This window comes from Halichoerus grypus, chromosome 8 (genome assembly GCF_964656455.1).
Source record: "Halichoerus grypus chromosome 8, mHalGry1.hap1.1, whole genome shotgun sequence".
Taxonomy (NCBI): Eukaryota; Metazoa; Chordata; class Mammalia; order Carnivora; family Phocidae; genus Halichoerus; species Halichoerus grypus.
In genome coordinates, this window is record NC_135719.1 from 6,546,477 (window position 1) to 6,570,051 (window position 23,575).

The following is a 23,575-nucleotide window of genomic DNA, read 5'->3' on the forward strand; positions in this document are numbered from 1 at the left end:
TCATTTTTAAGTGTTATTTATTTTATTTTATTTTTTAAAAGATTTTATTTATTTGACAGAGAGAGAGACAGACAGAGAGAGAACACAAGCAAGGGGAGGGGAGAGGGAGAAGCAGGCTTCCCGCTGAGCAGGGAGCTCGATGCGGGGCTCGATCCCAGGACCCCGGGATCATGACCTGAGCCGAAGGCAGACGCTTAACCATCTGAGGCACGCAGGCGCCCCTTAAGTGTTATTTATTTCTCATCCACGTGATAGGGTTGTGTACTTGGTCTGATCCGGTACGGTACCCAAGCTCAATAAGAAATTTAAAAGACTGATAAATTTCACTCTTGTGGGTTCCACTCTTGTCATCCTAATGGTTTCACATTTTATTTATGGTCAGATCAGCTAATGTCATTTCATTTAATCCAATTTAATTCATCACAAAAGAAATACTTAATATTTTCTAGCTTAAAAAATATATGAACTATAGGGGCGCCTGGATGGCTCAGCCTTTGAAGCATCCAACTCTTGATTTCGGCTCAGGTCATGATCTCAGCGTCGTGAGACTGAGCCCTGCATTGGGCTCCATGCTGGGTGTGGAGCCTGATTAAGATTCTCTCTTTCTCCCTCTCCTTCTGCACCTTCCCCCTGCTCGCTCTCTCTCAAAATAAAAAAAGATATATATATATATATATATATATATATATATATATATATATATATACAAACTATACTGCAGCAAGTGGTGAAAAAAAATTTTTAAGAATGAAACGAATTTTTAGAAGGCTGAAATACAGCGAAAAGAGCATGTGGTACAATAAAAACAACTCGCCCATAGTGACTCTCAGAGCTGGCTGTGTAGCCAGCAGCCAGCAGCACTGAGTTGGAGGCAGCTGACCCCAGCCCCAGCCCCAGCCCCGGGGGGCAAGACAGTCAGAAAGCACGAACTGCGTCCTTCAAGGTCACCGCCAGGGCCTGGCTGTCTCTGTACAGAGTTCATAACTTAGAGCATACTCAAGCCAGAGAGAATTCTCTGCTTGGCAAGCACAGCTTCTCAACGGGTCCTTGCAAAAGTTCACATGCGCTCAACTGCATGAGGTTGAGGCAGAGGCAAGATCATCTGGCTGTTCACGTCAACGTCCGCCTTTTCTCCTCTAAGTTGGTTCCCGGAAAACACAGAGCGGAAAACAGAAAAAGTCATTGCTATTTACTGCTACTTGCTGGACTCCATGCTACGCACTTTTATATTAATGCTAACTTTCTCAACAACCTGGGGGAACTAGGTGTGCAAACCCCCATCTGCTGGACTCTAAAACACAGGCTCTTCCCTTATGCGGACATTTCCTGAGCATCTCTAAGTGATATACCACCTGCGGGAGACGAATGTAAAAAAATCACATAAGAATTGAAAACCAAAATCTGGTCCCTGTTCTTGAAAAGGACAAGGTCTGGTCAACGTTCTTTTTAGACAAACGCAGCCAAGAAACTCACACTGATTCTGAGTGTGCTCCCCACCTCCCCATCCCATGTCGAGCAGCTCCTCAAGCAGCCTGGGAGCATCAAGGCGGCAGGTACTCTGCACGCCCCCTGTGTTCTCCTCACAGGGGCTGGCCCCACGAATGTCCCTCGGATGCCGGATGAACAAAAGAGCAGAGCCCGAACCCACCAGGCCCACTGCTATGGCTCTGAGAAGCTCCCAGATACACTTTTGCCTTCAACCTAAAATGTGTCTGAGTGGGTGGGAACTCTCTCCTTGCTCCTGAGAAGTGTCAGCAGGATTCGGTCTATCACATAGAGAGGCGATGTAGCCCGTTGTTCAAAAGCACGAGCTTCAGGACTCGACTGTCTGGGTGGGAAACCTGGGCCACCTGCTCATCAGCTTTGTGATCTGGAGCAAGTTGCGCAACCTCGCTGGGCCTCGGGTTCCTCGTCTGTAAAAGGGCAATGGCTCATTTAATACATCCTATCAAGTACTCAGAACAGTGCCCGCCCCACAACAAACATTATTCATATAAACAGTAATGACCACTGCCACCAAAGTGGGGGAAAAGTCTTTTGAAATGCTCAGCTGCCTCCCTGCTCCTGTCTAGTCCTCACGAACAATATCCTGCGTAGGACATGTGCACCACCCCAGAGCTGCTGCTGACTGGGGTTGAGAACCACATAGTCTGAAGCCTGGTTCTGTCACTTACGAGTGGTGGGACCCCGGGCAAGCCTGTGGAGTGGGGACACTAGCACCCACCTCCGGATGTCAGCGGGGTTCAGGCGAAGCAGCTCATGCACATGCTCAGCGTGCCCTGGCCCTCGTCAGTCAGTGTGAGCTACATGGGAACTGCTGTCGTGCAGGATTTTCCTTAATGACTTCATCCTTCAAAGGCAGCATGAAGGACTCTAAGTCACGAGAATGTGAAATTCTTCTGTTTGCGAGAGATCTGTTTTTCACAATTTCTAATCACATCAGCCAAGACGTCCAATGGCAAGGGACTGGTGCTTATGTGGTCTGTGGAACAGTCAGTCTGATATGTGGGGAAAGGTCCTCTACGATGTTCTCGGAGAGATCTGAGGGGGGTTGTGTAACAGGAAAAGAAGAATGGAAGGCTTCCTGTTAACACCCTCTGTAGTTTTCCTCTGGTCAAGATCAGCCTCCAATGGCCATAAAGAGGTGTCCACGGTGACTTGATGGCCCACCATCTGCTCAAGAGCAGCATGGCTTGCACAAGGGAAGGCTCTTATGAGCATCAGGGGCATGGGTTGGAGACGTGGTTTGCCAAGATCACCTTACAGACAGTCATTTCACGGCCCTCACCTCCGTCCCCAGTCAGCACCGATGCAGCGAGCACCTTCTAGGGGCTGAGCAGTTTTCTGGGCACAAACACCACTGGCTCCCATGGAATGGACTCGGGGAGACCGGGGATTAGAGAATGGGGGGTGAGGGCAGGGCACAAGGACCTTCCAAGAAGGTGACATCTTAGCTGAGACCCGAACGACAAGAAGAAGCTAAGTCAAGACCAGAGAAGAGCCGTCCAGACAGACCTGGGGCAGACCTATGATCGGCAGCCCTCAGGCTGGTGCCTGGTGTCGGCGGACGCGCTGCATGTCCTGGGAACCAGAGCCCCCTTAATGTCACATCCGGTCCTCCCACACGGACGAGGCCGACGTGGTTGGGGGTCTATGAAAAGTGAAGGGAAGGAGATTCAGAAGAGGCTTAAGATGGCTCTGCTTTCTTTTACCTTTTCCACTGAAAAATAGAGGAAGGGAAGAAAGAGGGAGGGACAGTAATACTAAAAATAATAACAAATAAAAGAGGCTTAAGAAACCTATCCCCCAACTGCAACGTATGGAACTGATTTGGATCCTGAATCCAGTACAAAGAAAGAAGCCAGTTGGGGAAACTGAACTGCTATTAAGGAATGCTGGAGTCTCAGGCGTGATGGTGGCATTGTGCTTATGTTCTTTTATGAGCTGAACCGTGTCCTCCCCAATTCGTACGTTGAAGTCCTAGCCCCGGCTGCCTCAGAATATGAATGTATTTGGAGAAAGGGCCTTTAGAGAAATAATTAAGTTAAAACAGGGTCATTAGGGTTGAGCCCTAATCCAACCTGACTGGTGTCTTTGTAAGAAGAGGAGAGTAGGACACAGACAGAGGGAGACACACACACACACACACACACACACACACACACACACGGATGCACAAGACAAGAAGATAGTCACCTACAAGCCTGGGAGAGAAGCTCAGAAGAAACCAAGCCTGCCCACACCTTGAACTTGAACTCCCGGCCTCCGGAACTGTGAGAAGATAAATGTCTGTAGTTTGGGCCACCCACATGGTGGTATTTTGTGAGGGCAGTCCTAGCGAACTAAAACAGTTTACAAAGAGTCTGCGTAGCTTAGCATCATACACTAAAATAGTCACAGATGGAAGGAAGGGCTCTCCGGGACAAGCTCCAAAATAATCTTCGAAAGGGAAGGAAAGGGCAGGAAGGGGGTTGTGGATGAAACGAGATTGGCCATAAATTGAGTAACTGTTGAGGCTGAATGGTGCTCATTTTACTATTCTCTCTACTTTTGTATATTTTGAACATTTCTCTAACAGGAAGGTTTTTTTAAAAACTGAAGAGGAAACGTATCTTCTAGGTCATCCGCCTTTCTGGAAAACTACTGGAGTACAACAAACTATAGGCATTTACTTCTAAAATTCGAAACAAACTGTTAACAACAAATGAAAGGAAAGAGTTAACTGACTTTGAAAACCTTGGGGGCTGAGCTCTCCCTGGACGGGCTGACTTCGCCCCGTGGATTCTCCTTGTTGGGATTCAGCTCACCAGCCCCGACATACCACACTCTTAAGAGGCAGCTATGTACGCCGTCCTCCCCCGGAGCCCACTCCCTTTGGTTTAGGAGCTCCAACCCATGGGACCCTGAAGACCCAGTTCAAATGCTGTTCCTGGAAGAATCCTTCCTTCCGCAACACCACTGCTTCCCTACAGACAGGCTGGTTTCCCTCTGCTGCGGCCTCACCCATCACCCTGTGGTGTGATGATTTACTGATGGAATGTATCTTATTTATCTGGGCCGCAGAGAGCACGGCTAATCCCTCGCTCGCATGAACAGATCTTCAAGTATTTGAAGAATAAACTGAACATTTAATGGATGGCTACTATATGTGAGGCGCTCAGCTACCTGCTAAGGCCTTAGTAACCCACGTTTAATTGTACAGTTGTAACCCCCATTTGGGGCTGTTGAAGAATCTGGAACTGAGGTTAAGTCAGCGGCAGGGCGGGGGCAGGGACCATCTCTGTGCCACACCGAGCCTACTCTTCTCTGCTCCTTCAGCCAATCCCCCGGCTTGTGTGTGAATGTTTCCCAATCTAGTGTCCCTTCCTCACGGCCCCTAGCACGGCACTCCTGGGGGCAGGGGACCTGGACCACACACACCCAGCGCTTCTATTAGCTCTGAGATGATCCTGGACCCTGGAGCAGCCAGATCCAGGCCCTTCTCTTAGCTCTCCTGCTTACTGGCCCTATGTGTTGCCCCAATTACTTAACCTCTCTGTGCCTCTGTGCGCCTTTTCATCACAATTTCACTAAGTGTCCCACTGGTTGCTGTGCAGATTAAAGGGATTATGTCTGTGTAAGCATCAGCACTGGGTTGGGCACACGTTAAGTGCCCTCGGTGGCATTTCTTGTCTTGTTTTTGGCAGATGGTGCAGTTAGATAGCACTCCCAAGTCTGTCTCTGCCTGGGGTCCCGAGTGAGGCCAAGCCATGCCTCCCTATCCTCAACTTGTGCAGACGGATTTTTATATACAAGTGTGGGACCTTATAATCATTCCCCATTGTTTTCATTTTTGTAAGATTCTGCCTGTTTCTGCCTTTTGGATCCGATCCGTCTCCCACATGCTCACTCTTCTCCTTTTCCTGAGTTGTCTGTACGTCTGGATCTTCAGGCCACCAACCACACTGTTGAACAGAAGAGTGTGTAACATGGTGTCTTTAGTCGTGGGAGTGAGTGTGGAGAAGCAGCAGGGTGCAGGACAGCCTGCCTGGTATGAGCAGGTGCCCCCGCTCACGCTCCCCTACCCGCACCCTACACATCACCGGTAGCAGCATAAAGCGCAACAACCTTGCTGGAGGACAATCTGACAATATGGACAAATAGGCATACCAAATGTCGACTCTGAAATTCTAGTCCTGGAAATTCGGCCCAAGGTAGTCATTAAAGAGAAAAACAAATTCTAGGCGAAAGATATTTATAGCATCATTATTTAAAATGCTGAAAAACTGTAAATAAGCTAAATGGACTACAAAGAGGAATGGTTAGATAAACAATAACAGAGTAGTAACAGCAACGCGGCCCGTAAAAAGATTAAATGTAGTGACTATGCACCTTTATGTTAGTGAATATAAGATTATTTAAATTAAGTCACCATAGATATACACACTCTGACTGCATCTAAATAAAAACTATGTACACACAGATGAAGGAATGGGAAGATAAACAAATAGGAAATTATAGTTATGGTGAGATTGTAGATGCAATTTTCAGTTGTTTCCCATTAAAACGCACCGTAATTTATTTGGTTATAAGCAACCCCAGTGTTTGTGCGTATTCAAACACATATTTTATGTATTTATTATTTATGTGTGCATCTATAATATGAAGGGAGATTTAAATAAGAATCAAGGACGGGCAATCTGGAAGACAGAGCCTTCGCCAATGCGGGACTTCAATTAAAGGCAAGAAGCATCTGTCTCAAGATGAGATCCAGTTCCTCTCTTCAAGGAACTTGGAATTCAATGAGTTGTTGATGTGCCAGACTCCCTTCCCACGGCCACACGTGTGTCTCATCACAACCCTTGCCAGCCAGTCACAAGAGTCCTGAGGAATGGGCGTCAGGATCGCTCAGTGGTGCAGGGCATGGGCTATGGGGCTCCTGGCCCTGCTCTGACACCTACCTACCAGCAGGGGGCCTCGGGGGAGCCCTGCCCCTGTGATTTTCACACTCTGTGTCCAGGAGGCAGGATGAGCTGGGGGTAGCTCCGGGGCCCATCGGAAAGGCTGATGTGAAGCATGGCATCATAAACGCCCAGTACACCCTGGCTGCTGGTATAACCACGTGCCCCACTGCCTCTCCAGATGGGCGTAAATTCTGAACTCAGAAAGGTAAAGCAGGACAGAAGTAACAGCACACTTGTGGCGAGAACAGTAAGGGGGACTCCACTTGGCCGTGCCGGTACTTACCGTAGGTGAACATGCGCGGTGAGGTCAGCTCAATGTTGGGCAAGGCGCCCAGGTGGTTGAGCACGGCGCACCGGTAGCCGTTTTTCTGGGCATAGTCGACGAAGGTGCGGATGTACTGCTTCTCGCTGTGATTGGCAATTCCAGGGCAGATGACCATGGTAACGTCATCTACAGGGTGAAGAAAGAGAGCCCAACATAGCCGATGAGTAGTGATGATAAATGGCCACGATGACACGTCACTGGCTTAGAAAACAGTAGGAGGGAACCTGACATACATCTTTTTACTCAATTCTCTGGGAAGAAGCATCTTTCCCTTCTGGCTGGAGTTGTCCCGATCAGTGCCTCTCAAACTATTTATGCTGAAGGGTCAGTTGATAAAATTTCCGATCATGGACAGATAATTTTGAAAAATGCGATAAAAATTAATTACTCGAAAGATGAAATGAAAACAATTTAAATCTCAATTTTTTATTATTAGATTCAGCAGATACAAAATTTCCCGGCCACACTGCTGTACAAGTTTCCAAACCTTACTTTTAATTTCTGTATGAATGACAGGATGCATGAGCAGAAAAATAAAAAGTAGTGTTTGCACAGACTTCTTTGATCAAGCAATTCTACTTCCAGGTATGTGTCTACAGATACATCTGTACATAAGCAGAGCAAGCTATGTACAGTACAGGTGATAATGGCAAAAGAATGAACACAAGCTAAGTGCCCAGAAACAGAGGTCTGGCTAAATAAATTATTGCACATCCAAGTGATGAAATGTTATGTAGCCCTTAAAAATAATGAGAGACATCTTTACATGTACTGATAGGATGAGCTCTCCAACATGTATTAAGTGGAAAAAAAGCAAGGTGCAGAAAAGGGTTATGATATGCTGCCATTTGCATGGAGGGAAAAAAAACATCTATGTTTAGAAATGCATCCACTAGCTCTGGAAACATACACGAGAAACCTAACAGTGGGTACCACTGGGGAAGAGCATGGGTGGGGAGTAGGAGTGGAAGAGAGACTTATACTTTCTCTGTATTACCTTTTTTTTAAAATATTTTATTTTATTTATTTGACAGGGAGGGACAACAGTGACAGAGGGAACACAAGCAGGGGGAGTGGGAGAGGGAGAAGCAGGCTCCTCGCTGAGCAGGGAGCCCGATGCGGAGCTCGATCCCAGGACTCCGGGACCATGACCTGAGCTGAAGGCAGAGGCCTAACGACTGAGCCACCCAGGCGCCCCTTCTCTGTATTATCTTAAAGGTACCTTTTGAATTTTTTATCATGACCATGAATTACCTACTGAGGGAGTGGCAGGTACTCTGAAGGACTAACGCAGGAAGGTATGATGGATTTATTGGGAAGGGAGCACTAGCGAGGGGAGGCAGGGGCCGTCCCTCTGCGGAGGTGACATCTGAGTTGAGACCCGAACGACAGGAGGAAGCAGCCATACAGAGGTGGGGGGATGAGTGTTCCAGACAAAGGAAATATCAACTAAACCTTTGTCACCAGCTCGTCAGCAGTGCTGGTTACTGTAAAGAATTGGAAGGTACAACAGGTTTACTGGAATTTCCTCCCAAGTAGTTACCGAGCTCCTATAAAAACCAAGGTGCCTTGGGGTGCCTGGGTGGCTCAGTTGGTTGGGCGTCTGGCTCTTGATTTTGGCTCCGGTCATGATCTCAGGGTCGTGAGATAGAGCCCCTCATCGGGCTCCACGCTCAGCGGGGAGTCTGCTCAGGATTCACTCTCTTCCTCTGCCCCTCCCCCACCCCTTGTGCATGTATGCTCTCTCTCTGAATAAACAGATGAAATCTTTACCAAAAAAAGCACAACCCCCCCCAAACCTAGGTGCCTTGCACACTACAGAACGGAGCAGACATGTCCTCCTCTACTAGGAGTGGCAGTCAGAGGCAGGTGCCATCCTAAGTCCACTCGCTCGTGAGTCCTCACTGTGAAGCTCTTTATCACGGCTGCTTACTATATAGGCTGGACAGAGCAATGCCGAGTTCCAGCAGCGGCAGCGATCGGAGTGGTTTCTGACAGACAGGTATCCCAGAGCCCTGCATAAATGGACCCGAATGTGTCTTTTTGTCCGCGGCAACCGACGCAGAGGGTGCCTGAGAGCCTCCGCTATCTGCTATTGCCCAACAGACAAGACCACCCACTCCCGTATCTCTGAGCTTTAGTTTCTTCATCGGCAGAGTCGGGACAATAAGGTCCCGACCTCTCAGGCTTGCTGGAAGGCTTAACTGAGGTAACAGTATCTATAAAGCTCTTAGATGAGTCTGGCTTCTATTGCTGTCATCAAACCAGAGGCCTGGTCCTGAGGGGCCTGGGCTCCACGTTCTCCCTTGTCCCCTTACACTGAGCTTCTGTATTTCTGAGAGGACTAACAGTTGCATCCAGCATTGCTGTCTGAGGGGCCCAACGTGGTGACTGGCAAGCACGTGACAGCGCGGATCCTTGCGGGCTGCCCCTGAGACAGGTACCGCGGCGGGCTTCCTCCCGGCCCCCGGGTGTGATGCGGAGTCGGCGGCACGAGCGCGTACACCATGCTCCCTCACTGCCCAGTGTCCCCTTTCCAGGTGATGGCCCCACCGTATTCCTGCGCTAGCTCACCTCCAACACAGTGCTCCGCCAAGGGCTCGAAGAGGTCGAAGGTCGAAGTGGCTCCGTCGGACATGGTGATGAACTTGCGGTGCCCGTAGGGGTGTGGCGACCTCACCCTTCCCATCTTCCCATACAAGGCGGTTTGGATGTGTCCACTTTTCCCCCAGATCAATGGTGGAATGTATCTAAGAAAGCAAGAGAGGAGAGCTCAATTTCCACCACCCTCCTTGAACAATGCATGGAAACATTTTCGAGCAAACGTCTTTCAACCTACTTGAGGTCTTTTCCTGACAAGTTCTGCATGCGAAGCGTAGATATGGGATTTTCTTTACCTTACATCCATGCCACGATTGGCCTCCTTTCCCCATTTACTAATACAGCCTGTATCAGATTAGCTTTAGAAATCACTGGAACATGCTTATACAGACAGGATTTCAAATTTACAGTGTTAAGTAATTCAATATGAGTTATTTCTGTAATGTAGATGAAAAAGAAAGCAACTAATACATTTTGAACACATGCTACGTGACAGAGTTAGCCTCATTATCAAATGAGCTAATGTATATAAAACAGTTAGCACACTGCCTACACTCAGTAAATGCTCACTTCTTTGCCTTCCCCTGACAAGACCGGCCCCAGCTACACTGGTTACCCTGTTAACCAAACCTGCTGCTCTCCCAAGAGCCTGTCAGTGCCTTGGGTGGGTGTTGCGGGGTGCACTCTACGCTCTGGAGAACGTGCTGGAAGGGCAGAGCAGTGTAAATATTTGTTGGGCTAAATGAAGGGTAAAGGCTTGTTAGCCTAAGCAAGTCATGACGCCACCCTAACAACCGTCTTTCGTGAAAACACGGAGTGACTCTGGTCCCTGGGAGTCAATGCAAAAATCCCAAACTAGTTAATTACTGGGAAAACAAGGTACTCTGTTAGAACTAAGAAATGATTATAGTTCACAACCACAGCACAGGATGATCCCATTTCCTGAAACTGCCACTGTTTTCTCTTGCCCAGCTTTGAGCCCAGGCCTGGTGGTTGGCCAGGATTTGTGTTCTATGTAAACTAGAGTCATAGAACATAAAATATGGTAATGACATCCGTCCTTCATCTCTGTATTCTAGCACAGTGGTGAGCACTTTTTTAAACATTTATTTTGAGAGAGAGAGAGAGCAGGGGGAGGGGCAGAGGGACAGGGAGAAGCGGACTCCCTGCCGAGTGGGGAGCCCGACGTGGGGCTCGATCCCAGGACCCTGAGATCGTGACCTGAGCCGAAACCAAGAGTCAGAGGCTTAAGTGACTGAGCCACCCAGGTGCCCCGTGGTGAGCATTTTCTTAAGGGTTTACCTTAACCTATTTCCCAATTCATGCCTATCATTTCTATCATACCAGTTGATCCTAAAAACCCTCCTTAAATTAAACCAGATTTACTTTTTTTTTTTTTTTTAACTAATTCAGGAAGTCTCCACAAATTTTTTTTTTTTTTTTTAAAGATTTTATTTATTTATTTGACAGAGAGAGACACAGCGAGAGAGGGAACACAAGCAGGGGGAGTGGGAGAGGGAGAAGCAGGCCTCCCGCGGAGCAGGGAGCCCGATGTGGGGCTCGATCCCAGAACCCTGGGATCATGACCTGAGCCGAAGGCAGACGCTTAACGACTGAGCCATCCAGGCGCCCCAGGAAGTCTCCACGAATTTAAGAGAAGTGAAGCTATCACCTTAAACAAGCCAATTCCCAGGCAAACTTCCTCGGTGAGGGTGGGGAGGAGAGGAAAGATTATTTTAAGACCTTACGACATGAAGCCACTTGCCAGCATGACACCACAGGTACAAATCTTCGTGCCAAGGCGACGGCATTTGGGAGGCAGAGAGAAGCGTTTATAAGAGATGAGTGGATTATGACAGCAACAAAAAGCAAGCCTATAAAAATAACATCAATTGGACAACTCAGTATTACACAAGATTTAGCTACAGCATTTATAAAGGGTTTCAGACAATAAATTATGCATAGGGGGAGAGAAGTGATCCAAGAAACCAAATTCCTGGTTGCTCCTGGAGGAAAATTCAAAGATAATTTTGTTTATAATATAAATTAAAAATAGAAATGTGCCGAGGTTAAACAGGACAGAAGAAATATGAATTAAATTTCATATACGTATCTTCTGATCTTGTTTAGAATACAATATAATGTCAGAAAATGACAAAAGAATAAAATAAAATCTTCTCTTGGCTAGTCCCAGATTTCCCATGTAATGATGACACGTGTGGTCATCCTGATACTGCCCCCGTGATTCAGGGTCATGTCACCTCTCTGAGGTGGCCTCCAGCCTCTACTCTCCAGCCTCCGCCTGCCCATGGAGGGAAAACAAAACACGTGAGCCCGGCCATCCCCCTCCACAGCACGGGTCCTAAGTTGGCCTAGGAGGCCCGCCATGCCCTTCCTGCTTACATCTTTCTGTGTAAGTTCCGATAAACCTGAGCCACTGGCCCGTCCCCACTCCAAAGAGGCACGCCTCCTGCTGCGCTATTTTTATCCCAAGAGCCTTTGCTCAAGCTGTTGCTTCTGCCTGGAATACTCTCCTTTTCTCCTTGCACACCCAATTTTTCTGCTCCCCAGCTACTATCTGTTTTTCAAGACTCCCTTCCAATCAGGCTGCTGGGGGAGCTGCCCCTTCGCTGTGCTCCCCCCCCCCCCGCCCCCGGCAAAGCACCCTGTGCATAGCTCCGTCCTGGCATCCAGAGGGCCTGATTGATATGAGGGCTCTTTTCAAGCACATTCCTCCCCACCACCTGCAGGAGCCAGGCTTGTCCATCTTTGCGTCTATCCCCGGGGCGCTCCATACACTGAGCATGAAGGGAGGACGGCTGGATGAACAGACAGCAGACCCACATAGTAGATCCGAGAAGGCACAGAAAAAATAACATGCACCCTAACAATATGAGTTGGACTATAGCACGATTGGTGTTTGGTTACTGTCCTCTTTCCAGGCTACCCAGCACCATTCTCAGAGAAAATCCTGAGGTGTGCGTGTGTCTGTGCGCATGGGTCCATGTGCGTGTGCACATGTGTGCGTGAGAACACGTGACTGCCTCAGGATCACTTGGGGACTTTCTCATTTCAGTGTGAGGTCAGTTGTGCACAGTGGGCGTTTCCCAATCCACCTACTGATAAAACGCCATTTTCAGTGAACTTCACAATAACACGACACCAGAGTTTACCAAATTGAATTTTTAGACAGCATTTACTGGGGCGAAGTTTTGCTGTGTGTTTTCATTTGTTTATATAAGTTATCCACAGGTCACACGAAAAAATTAAAACACGAAAAACCAGAATGGGTATAACTGGTTACATGGTTTGGGTCAAGGAGGAAATACGGACCAAAACAATAGAATATTTTGAAATTTGTATAAACATATAAGCACTTAAGAGATGCTGGCATCGGCTTTACTCTGGGTCTGGCCCTTCAGAGAGAAGCCTAGCAGCTTCTGCCTTTACCTCCTTGGGAACCTGGCGCCATGCTCTAAAGGAGCCGGGGCTTGCCTACCCGGTGACGAGAGGCATCCCCTAGGGGGCTAGAGACACAGAACTGAGCGCTGTGTGCGTTTTAAATTCCCAGCACCATCAAACTGTCTTCCAAAACAGATGGACCAATTTACATTTGCAACACTTTTGCACGGAAGTACCTGTCTTCCTCACCTTCATCAGTAATTAGCACTGTCAATCTTTCACATTTTGGCCATCATGATGGGCAAAAAAATGGGCATTTAACTTCAATTTGTGTTTCTTAAGATGGACCCAATCTGTGGAAAACAAGTTTCTTATTTGAATTTGCATCTTCCCAATTCATATGTTTACTGGGCATTCCTATTTTTCTTATGTAAACTGTTGTACCCTTTGTCCATTTTCCTGTTATATATATATTTTTTTATTTTTTTAAAGATTTTTTTTTATTTATTTGAAGAGAGAGACACAGCGAGAGAGGGAACACAAGCAGGCAGAGCGGGAGAGGGAGAAGCAGGCTCCCCGCTGAGCAGGGAGCCCGATGCGGGGCTCGATCCCAGGACCCTGGGATCATGACCTGAGCCGAAGGCAGACGCCTAACGACTGAGCCACCCAGGCGCCCCTTTCCTGTTATATTTTTTATCTTTTTCCAATTGATTCATAGGTACTGTTCTTATCACCCCCTACGCCGTGTCATTTTCTATTATATGTTGCAAAGACTTTCTCCCAGTTTATCGTATATTTTAATTTTATATTATATAACTTTCATATTTTGTGGTTAAATTTGTTAGTTTTTTTTTTTAAGTTTTTTTTTTTTTTAAGTAATCTCTCTACCCAGCAAGGGGCTCAAACTCACGACCCTGAGATCAAGTCACACGCTCCTCCGACTGAACCAGGCTGGTGCCCCAAATTTGTTAGGTTTTTCTATTAAAACCTTTGTGTTTTACATTTTGTTTTAAAAAGAGCTATTCTTGGGGCACCTGGGTGGCTCAGATGGTTAACCGTCTGCCTTCGGCTCAGGTCATGATCCCAGGGTCCTGGGATCGAGCCCCACGTCGGGCTCCTGACTCAGCGGGGAGTCTGCTTCTTCCTCTCCCTCTCCCTCTGCCTCTCCTACTGCTCATGCTCTCTCTCTCTCTGTATCTCTGTGTCTCAAATGAATAAATAAAATCTTTAAAAAAATAAATAAATAAAAATAAAAAGAGCTATTCTAGCACCCCTTTTTAAATATATTCCCCAGTATTTTCTTCTATTATGCCTATAGTTTTAAAAAAATGTATTACCCTTAAATCTGCTTATTTTTGTAAATGATACAAAGTAAAGACAGTTCATTTTTTCCTGACAGTTAGCTAATTAACTATACCATAAATGGTTCATCCTTTCCCTACTGATTTTAACTGTCATCTTTAATATATACCAAGTTCCCAATTAAACATTTAGATATTTTTCTATATTTTCTTTTCTGATTCATTGATCTATTTCTCTATTCTTGTGCCAATATGACTCTGGCTTAATTAATACAACTTTCTGGACTATTTCGAGTATTGACAGTGCAGGCCTGTACTTTTCCTTTTCAAAATTTTCTTGGCAGATTTTCGGCATTTTATTTTCCAGATGAACTACAGGATTAGCTTGTTCCATGAAAATTTCGGGATTTCTAATTGTTAACGCACCAAACTTATATATGACCTTGCGGAAAACTGACATCTTTACAGTTTTTACTTGTCCCATTAAAAGACATGCTGTATCTCTCTATTATTCAGGCATTTATGTCCTACAGTAAAACTTTATAGCTTGCTTCACATTGCAATACTGTTTTTACTATACGAATTTGCATGCATTTCTACATTTTTTAAAAAAGCTATTCTTAGAGTTAGCATCTGGGCATGTTTTACTCCGAGCTCCCTGAAAGGAGAGGCGATGTCTTGTGTACTAACACTTAGGCTAGGCTGTCCAATGTTGTGCTGTGGCCAGTGATTAATAAATGCTTGTTATAAATAAACGATTGTTACGAAGAAAGAAGCTAGACCACAACAAAATCTAGAGGCCGGCATGTCCTGATCTTCTGAACCTATCTGTAGGCAACACCTGGCTATACTAACAGAACTGCCCAATGGGAAAGCCCACAAGGGAAAATCGGGAAACCGCCTCCCACCCATGTCCCTCCATGTACACACACACACAGCGTTCGGGCACATGGAGTTCACATCAGCAAGGACAGATGGTTGCTGGGCTGTTTACAAAAGAGCTGGAAAAAAAAAAAAGTTGACTACTGCTTATCTTTGCCCTCAATCTGTGAGTGACCAATCAATTCTTTCCTATGGGACCCAGGTTCTTTGGTTGACATCAAACGACTTTATAGCAATCAGATCCAGTTAGCTGTCATTCCCTCTGATTCTCTCCAGCAGCCCTCTAGCAAACTGGCAGAGGGCTGGCACCCATATGTCATCTGAGACTGTGCCCCCCGCCCCCTCTCCCCGCATGCAGGTCCCTTTCCGTGAACCAGATGCTCAGCAGCAGCTACTCCTTGGCTAAAATTTTATGTTTGTTTCAGACAAGATACTAGGGTTAAAGTAACACGATCCGGGGCGCCTGGGTGGCTCAGCTGGTTAAGCGACTGCCTTCGGCTCAGGTCATGATCCTGGAGTCCCGGGATCGAGTCCCACATCGGGCTCCCTGCTCAGCGTGGAGTCTGCTTCTCCCTCTGACCCTCCTCCCTCTCATGCTCTCTGTCTCTCATTCTCTCTCTCGCAAATAAATAAAATCTTAAAAAAAAAAAAAATTGCTAAAGTAACATAATCCGACCCCAACTAACTTAAGAAGGGACTATGCTGGGGTGCTCACCAAATGGACAAGAGGCTGGAGGACCAGGCTTGAAGCGGGTAAGCTCTAGGAAAGAAACTGGGGCTGCTGTATGAATGTGCTGTTTACACACTCGGCAGCACCCCCAGGAGGCATGCTCCAGGAGTGGGGTGTCCCAAAGAAGGGAATTGGGGGGGGGCGGGGCACCTCGATTTATTAGCTGCATGCAATAGGAGAGAAGGACTTCCCCAAGAGGAAATTTGTGTGCCCTTGGAGAGGAAGAATGGATGCTGGGCAGCCAGAAAGTGACACATGCTTCCCACAGGTTTTGGGCTAGACTTGTCTTTGCTTCAAGAGGCTGCTTTCGTGCCCCTGATATCCCACAGCCCTCTTCAAACCATCATGTTCCCATCTAATTCCTCCAAAGTCTCTTCTTTCGGTCCTTGTTCCCAACGTTGGTCCCAACTCAGCATTTCCCATAATTCCCAAATTTACTTTGAAGCATCTGCTTCCCCTATAACACAGTGTAGATCAGAAATGGGCACCTCACTTGCTCAAGTGCTCTTTTCTCGCACACACCCATCTTTCTGAAAGCAAACTTACAAGAGTTTGTGCTGTTTTCTTCAAAGGAGAAATCTAGAAAAGTAGAGTTTTTATGACTCCTGGTCAATGATCTCTGCTGTCTTAAAGTAGCACATTTTGTGCGACCCATCACTTTGCCCCACTATTTTTTGGAGGTAAAATTCACAAAACATGAAATTAACCATTTTAAAGCTCCCAATTCCCTGGCATTTGGTACATTCACAATACTGCACAATCATCGCCTCTGTCTGGTTCCAGAACATTTCTTCGCTCCCAAAGGAGACCTCATAGGTGTTAAGCAGTCACTCCTCATTCTCCCCTCCCTACCGCCCCTGGCAACCACTCATCTGCTTCCTGTTTTATGGAATTACATATTCTGGATATTTTACATAAATGGAATCATTGAATATGTGACTTTTGTCTCGTGAGTTTTCACTTAGCATAAAGTTTTTGAGGTTCATCCATGTCCTAACATGGACCAGCACTTCATTCCTTTCTATGGCTGAATAATATTTCATCATATGCATACACCAACCACTTTTTCTGTATCCATTCATTAGCTGATGGATATTGGGTTGTTTCCACCTGTTGGCTATTGTGAACAGTGCTGCTGTGCACATTTGTATACAAGTTTTTGTTTGAATACCTGTTTTCAGTTCTTTAGGGTATATCTAGGAGCAGAATTTCTGGGTCATATGGTCATTCTATGCTTCACTTTTTGTGCAACCTCCAAACTTTTTTCCATAGTGGCTGCACAATTTTACATTCCCACCAGCAATACATGAGGGTTCCAGTCTTCCCACATCCTCACCAACCTTTGTTATTTTTCTGTTATTTTTTTTTTAATTGTTATAGCCATCCTAGCGATATTGAACATCCCTAATCCCTACTACTTTGACTCAAGGCCATTTCCTTCCACTCTGTCTCTACTTCCATCTCTACTTTTAATATTTATCACAATTTTAAAAATGAATTTGTTGATAAATAAATACACATAACCAGTCTTGTTCACTTCACAATGGCTATTGTCGGTAGAAAGGATTGAATCGGAATAAAATTGGCAATAGTCAAAACTGCATGTGGTATAATTTAGCACTGTCTAAAAATTGACAAAAGAATCCAGTCTTCAAAAAAATATTAGAATCCAGTTTTCGTAAAAGCATTTAGGCTTGCAAAATTTAACCTAGAGAATGGGACTTGGGAATAACAGCCATGAGAGAACTTGCTACAGCAGAAGCTTTGGCCAGTAGCTTATAAGATGGACAAAAAACCGATTCCAAGCTTTGTAGAAAAATTTAAATGGAAAACAAACCTGATGAAGATAAAATTTAACTGCATCATGTTAAAAAAATCATCACGGAATCAAATTGTCTCAGTAGAATTTGTTCCAGAAAATATTCTCTGAAATGATTTGTTAGCCTAACTTTGATGAAAATAATTGTATTTTAAATATCCTTGGGTTCAGCCCCTCCTGACTTTTCCCGATGGGAGTGCAGGTGGTTGGAACTCAGCTCACACTCTCTTCCTACATGTTCCCCCTTCCCGGGCCAATGAAGGCAAGAGACTTGGGACCAACAAAGAAGATGATAGGAGCTGGAGAGTAAGGAGCTGGATAGGGGAGAAGGTCTATAATGCAGGGGCCATTCGGGGTCTGTGGAGGGGTGGCTGGGCAGGCCACTTGCTGAGGAACTCCAGGGAGGTCACCTGAGTAGTCTTGCTTTTACTCTATTAAGAAGGAAATTAGAGGGCTCATGGTTTCATGGAGACAAAGGGAATGCAAGGGAAGAGTTACCATGCTTTAATTATCTGCAAGAATGAGATACAGGCGAAGGCCAAGGCCTCTGGAATCTTAGTACAGCTCAGAAACATCACCTGGAGTGAAATGTGGACCTCTCTTTTAGTGACTGTGGGCACATTAAGGGCGTTCCCCCAGGCCCTTGAACAGAGAAAGTCAAGGGTGTATGAGGTAATAACCGTGGCTCTATCACCATGAATATATTGACCTCCTTCTTTGAACACGGAGCATGATAAATTAAACTGCCATTTTATTTATCTGTAACACATTTTATTTATCTGAAATGGCAGATGTTGTTAGCCTCGTTTTATCATGGGGACCCCGGAGGCCAGACAGTTAATGGCAAGGCCCTGGTCACCATGCTAACCAAGGGCAGAATTAAGACTTCCCCTGGGTCCTTGCCCACCGTGTCCACAGTGCTTACTTGGATGAGAAAATAGGCACGATGAGGACAAGTAGATGTTGTCATTATAGAAGGTCCTATGACTCCATTAGTCATCCTTTAAAAATATTGAGTTATCTAGAACCAATGCAAATGGGACTTCACATATCTTAAATAGTCAACAGCCAGCCTCTAGCTTTAAAAATACATCCAATTAAACATATGCATGTTCTGGTGTTGTCCATTTTTAAGGCCACTGACAACCAGACACTTTTCAACAACATGGCAAGACCTGTTTTTGTTTTTTTGTTGTTTTAGATTTTATTTATTTATTAGAGAGAGAGTGTGTGTGTGAGCAAGGGGAGGAGCAGAGGGGGAAGGACAGAGACAAGCAGACTCGGCGCTGAGCGTGGAGCCCGATGTGGGCCTCGATCCCAGGACCCCAAGATCATGACCTGAGCCGAAACCAAAAGTCGGACGCTCAACCGACTGAGCCACCCAGGTGCCCCGAGCCCTGGTATTTGTTCCTGATATAGATCTGCTTATTGAGAAACAATGAATAAGGTTTCCAAGCGAGAAGTTGACAATAAACAGGAGAAAGGACAAACACTCAGACCACGTTCTGGGGCTCCCACAAGTACAAGACAACAATGGTCATGGTGAAGGGGACCATTTGGGAGTGACCCCTTCCTCCACTGCAGTGTGGTGTGGTCATGTCTCACCCACAGCTTGGTCCTCAAGTTAAAAGGCGAAACTACGAACTATAGTCAACTAGCCCCGAACATCCCTGAAGGAGAAACACACTGTCTCAGTAAGTGGGGCTCAGGCAGCTCTCCTCCAGGGCTGGGCAGGTGGCTGGGGCTGCACTAAGCACAGATGGCACGGGGGGCTTGAGGTTAGGGCTGTGCTGTGGGACAAAAAACCGTGTCTTTAAATGCAAGGCCTGCTGAGGGGCCAGCACGAATACGGTGGTGTATGAGAGTGTGCATGTGTGCATGCACGCGCACGTTCCCCTCTCTCGGTGTACAGTCTGAATCTGCAAATGTGAAAAGTACATGGGCTGCAACTCCACCGTATACTAGAAAGAATACCAGGGTAATACTGTAATGTTAAAAAAAAAAAAAGTAGTAAGGAGTTCCTCTTTAATTTACACCCTGCCTAAATTCAAAGGCATTGGGCAGAATAAGGAACCCTCAACGCAGAACAATCTCTCTGCAGGATTCCGTGGGGCATCCACGGCCACCTCGGCTATTCATCTAGAACTTAGTTGAGGCTTAGAAGGTCACCCAACAAAATGGCCCTTTTCTCAAGCGTTTGTGACTTTAAAATGTTAGCATTTGTGAACACAGCACTTGACTGGAAGCCTCACACGTCCACAGGCCTTGACTTTGTTCCCTATGCGGGCTGCTCACTCCACAGACACGGGTCCGCCATTTTATACTCTGCTCCTCATGCTTCCCTCTCCTTCTGCAAGCCCAGACCAAAGGGACACTTCAGTGACCGGGCAAAAAGCAGAGGAGTTACACTGTCCTGGGAACCTCGCTTTCGGGTGGCTGATAGTGTCCTTGGCTGGCTTTGTGCCAAGCACCAGCCAGGGAGCAAGGCAGGTGCTGGGACTGTTCAGGAGACATGAGCTCAGGACCCTTCCTCAGTTGCCACAGAGAATGCCCATCTCAAAAGGCCCTCCGCTCTGCTCAGAGCCCACACACAGATAAACAAATTTTCCATTTCAAGAAAAGTATCTGTCCACTGAGCAGAAAGAACTCTGACCAAGAAATTTGTTTTGAGAGCGACAACATGGACCAGAAAGGCCTCTAGGCTGGCATCTGGGACCAAACCAAAGACCTGTTATCGGGATGGCCTGCCTCGGCCTCTATGTTCTTTTGGCTCTTAGAAATTGAGTCAAGCAAATTCAGAGATTAACAAGACACAGTGCCTGCCCTTGTAGGGTTCACAATCTGGCGGTGGAAGCACGTGAGAAATACACAGACTACCCCTGTGACGGAGGAGGGGTGGGCACTGGGGTCAGAAAGGCAGAATGGGGTGATCTGATGGGGAGGCTTAGTCACGCAGCTGAGAAGTACCCGTTTAACTCAGCGCATGATGGGGAGCGTTGAGGACTGAATGTCTGTGCCCTTCAACTTTCATGTGCTGACGCCCTGCCCTGCAATGTGATGGAATGTGGAGGTGGGACCTTGGGGAGGTAAGCAGGTGTAGACGAGGTCATGAGAGTGGAGCCCCAAGATGAGACTGGTGTCCCTATAAGGAGAGGGGGAGAGACTAGAGCTCTCCCTCTCCGCCACGTGTGGCCACAGCATGAAGGCAGTCAACTGCAAGCCAGAAAGAGGACTCTCACCAGGGACCGAATCTGCTGGCACCTTCTCTTGGACCTTCCAGCCTCCGACAACAGTGAAAAATAAATATGTGTTGTTTAAGTCACCAATTTTATGGCATTCTGATATAGCAGTCTCACTTAAGACAGGGAGTCTAAGGTCCTCAGAGAGCAGGGACGTTTCTGAGCATCTAATCTCTGTGTCAAGTACTGAACTAGTCCGGTCTCTCACCGAGTCCGCACTACGGCTCTGAGTGAGGACATCGCCCCCAGTGTACAGACGAGGAAAACAGAGCCTTGACTTGCTTTGTGTTGCAAGGTCAGGATTAGAGGACAGGTGTCTAGCTTCAGTTCAGAGCCTTTCTCACTGCGCCCCAGTCAAGACACATCAACTCCCTCAACCAGAGGCTAAAGTAACAAACATCTTTGCGCCTGGTTTTTCCTATCTGATCATTTGTCTGACTGTTATATTAAACCATGTTCCTCCCAATCGAGAATTGAATTTGTTGGAACTTCTCTTAGGTTTTCTTCACATACATTAAACAAAAAACCATTTCTTTGATTTTACATGTTTTTCACAATTGTAACCGACTCCCTAATGTTAGTGAAGTTTTTTCATGCCGGAGATCCATCTGGAGGGTAACTAATTTGAATATTCACATTTGATTATTTCTAAGACGAGGCCAGAATGTTAATAAAATCATACTGAATATTCCCCAAAGGTAATGAGACCCAGGAGAGAGGATGGGAGGTGCTGTGGGAAGGCGAGAGGTGTCCGATTTGGGGAAGCATTTTTTATCCTACATTGATGAGGGAGAATAAATTAATTAGGATGAGCATCAGTGAGGGGGGGGAGGTGGAGGGTGTGCACAGAGGAAGCAAAGCTTTGTGGCAGCTTCAGAAGTCAGAAAACTGAGCTCCAGGCCTTCCTCTGTGTGTGTGTGTGTGTGTGTGTGTGTGTACATGCTTGTGTGCACACAGGGGAGGTAAGGAAGCAGGGAAGGTGTAGAAACCTTTTGAGGTCAGGAGGACATTTTATACATACTTATCCTGGATCCTGACCTTCCAGAGCTTCCTCTCCACAGGCCTTGGTTCCCTTTCTGGCCTCTCTGCCCTCATCCAGCCTGGCTGACCAGAAGCCAGCAGGTCTGTGTGAGCCCACCCCACTGGGCCTCGGCCTTCTCCAGATGTGGAGCAGACCGTGAACACACCACCCTAGTCCTGCTGGGGAGGCAGGGAAAGGACTTCATCGTTTGCTTCGAGCCTTTCATCTCGAAGTGGCATGTGGCATATTCAGCTTCCCAAACACCCATTAATAGGCTCATCAGAAATCTGCTTTGCACACAGCATTTTCCCCCACTGGAGGCAAATAATTCTTCACAGATGTCACACATTACATTTTCACTGTCGTTGCTAGATGTTCTATTCCTGAATTGCAGGATGATGCACAGGAAAATTCCAATGCAGAGATGTTTTGTTTCTGCCCGAAATGACCAAAAGTGGCCTGAGGAAACAAGAGAGGAATCATCTTCTGTTCCTGGAACTGGCTTCTAAACATGGGATGGAGGCCACCAGGCTGCGGGGGCACACCTATGACCCCCATCCTGTATCCTGTGCGAGCTATAAAACGTGAATGTTAGGACGGGCACAGGAGTTACAATAAAACCGCTTAAAAAGAAACCACACTCTTTTGTTTCAAGGAAAAATAAACTCAGTTCTAAAGTTCAAAGAAAACCAGTTAGAAATCCTCAGAATTGTATTCCCAAGTTATATGCATCCGATCCCATTATCTTTCTGCTAAACAAACAGCTCTTAGGACTGGCCACACCCCCGGAGATGAAAGCACGATCCTCATTCCTGTCTATCCCAACCTGGTCTTGACACTGCTTTCAGTAGGCTGGGAGCTTATTAAGAGGCTCCATCCAGGGTTCCACCCGACAAATGCCATCCATGAAAGCTAGTCCCGCCAAGAGCCAGTAGGAGACTGTAGTGCAAACTCGCTCGGCTCACCCATGCTTTGCCCAGAACCCGCTCCTTCCTGGTCTCACCCTTCCTGTTGCTAAATTATGGATTTGGAAAACCTGCTCCTGCTGACCGAACAGGACGTGTGCTGACGCACAGCCCACGGAACACCTCTGTTTTGTCCGCGTCTCCCCCGCAGAGACCCCTCTCCTGTCACCCACACAGATGTCAACCATCTGCTCTTTGCCCAATCCACGATTGTCTTTTGTCCGCTTCTCAGCCCAAGGCCACCTCAAAATCTGTGCCCGGCCTGGGCAGGATGGAAGATGGAAGCCAAAAAGTCCCACTGCGTTTGCTACTATTCCGAGTGGGGGAAACCCAGACTCTCTAAATGTGAAGTTCCTGGAAGATCCACCTGGGATGTCCTTTAGAAACCCTTGAATCAAGAGATGGCGTCTAAGAGTTAAAGTGTTGGCACGCAACATCAAGCATGTGTCTTGCTTTTCTTTCACGTGCAGAAAATAATTCACAAAATGGCAAGCCGTGACATTAGAAAAAAGAGGGGTTCTTAAAAGATTAAAAAAAAAAAAAACGCTTCTTTGGTCAGTAATTATTGATATCATTACTAAAAACCCACATTCAAAACCTGACTCCATCCCTGTTCCCAGGGAGTTCACAATCACAAGAAGGTAAGAAGGAAATTGCGTAAGGCTCCTTCGGGCTCTGGAGAGATTGGAACAAATCAACTAGCATTGGAAAACCCAGAACTACAAACATGTTAATTCTCCCTAAATTATCTATAAGTCTAACAGATACACAGTAAAAAAAAAAAAAAAAAAATCGTATTTGGAATCAAACAAGCATTCTAAAGTTCATATGGAAAATTGAACGGGCT

General features: G+C 46.5%; 1 protein-coding gene across 4 annotated transcripts in view; it reads right to left on the reverse strand.

The window, feature by feature from the left end:
• Positions 1-23,575, reverse strand: part of ABHD2 (abhydrolase domain containing 2, acylglycerol lipase) — a 97,137-nt gene that overhangs the window by 28,805 nt on the left and 44,757 nt on the right. For all 4 annotated transcript variants that reach the window (XM_036072658.2, XM_036072666.2, XM_078078892.1 and 1 more), the window contains 2 exons: positions 9,343-9,518; positions 6,727-6,894 (listed from right to left, as the gene is read on the reverse strand). In XM_036072658.2, coding sequence (XP_035928551.1) covers positions 6,727-6,894; positions 9,343-9,518 — 344 coding nt within the window. The remainder of the gene's footprint in view (positions 1-6,726; positions 6,895-9,342; positions 9,519-23,575) is intronic.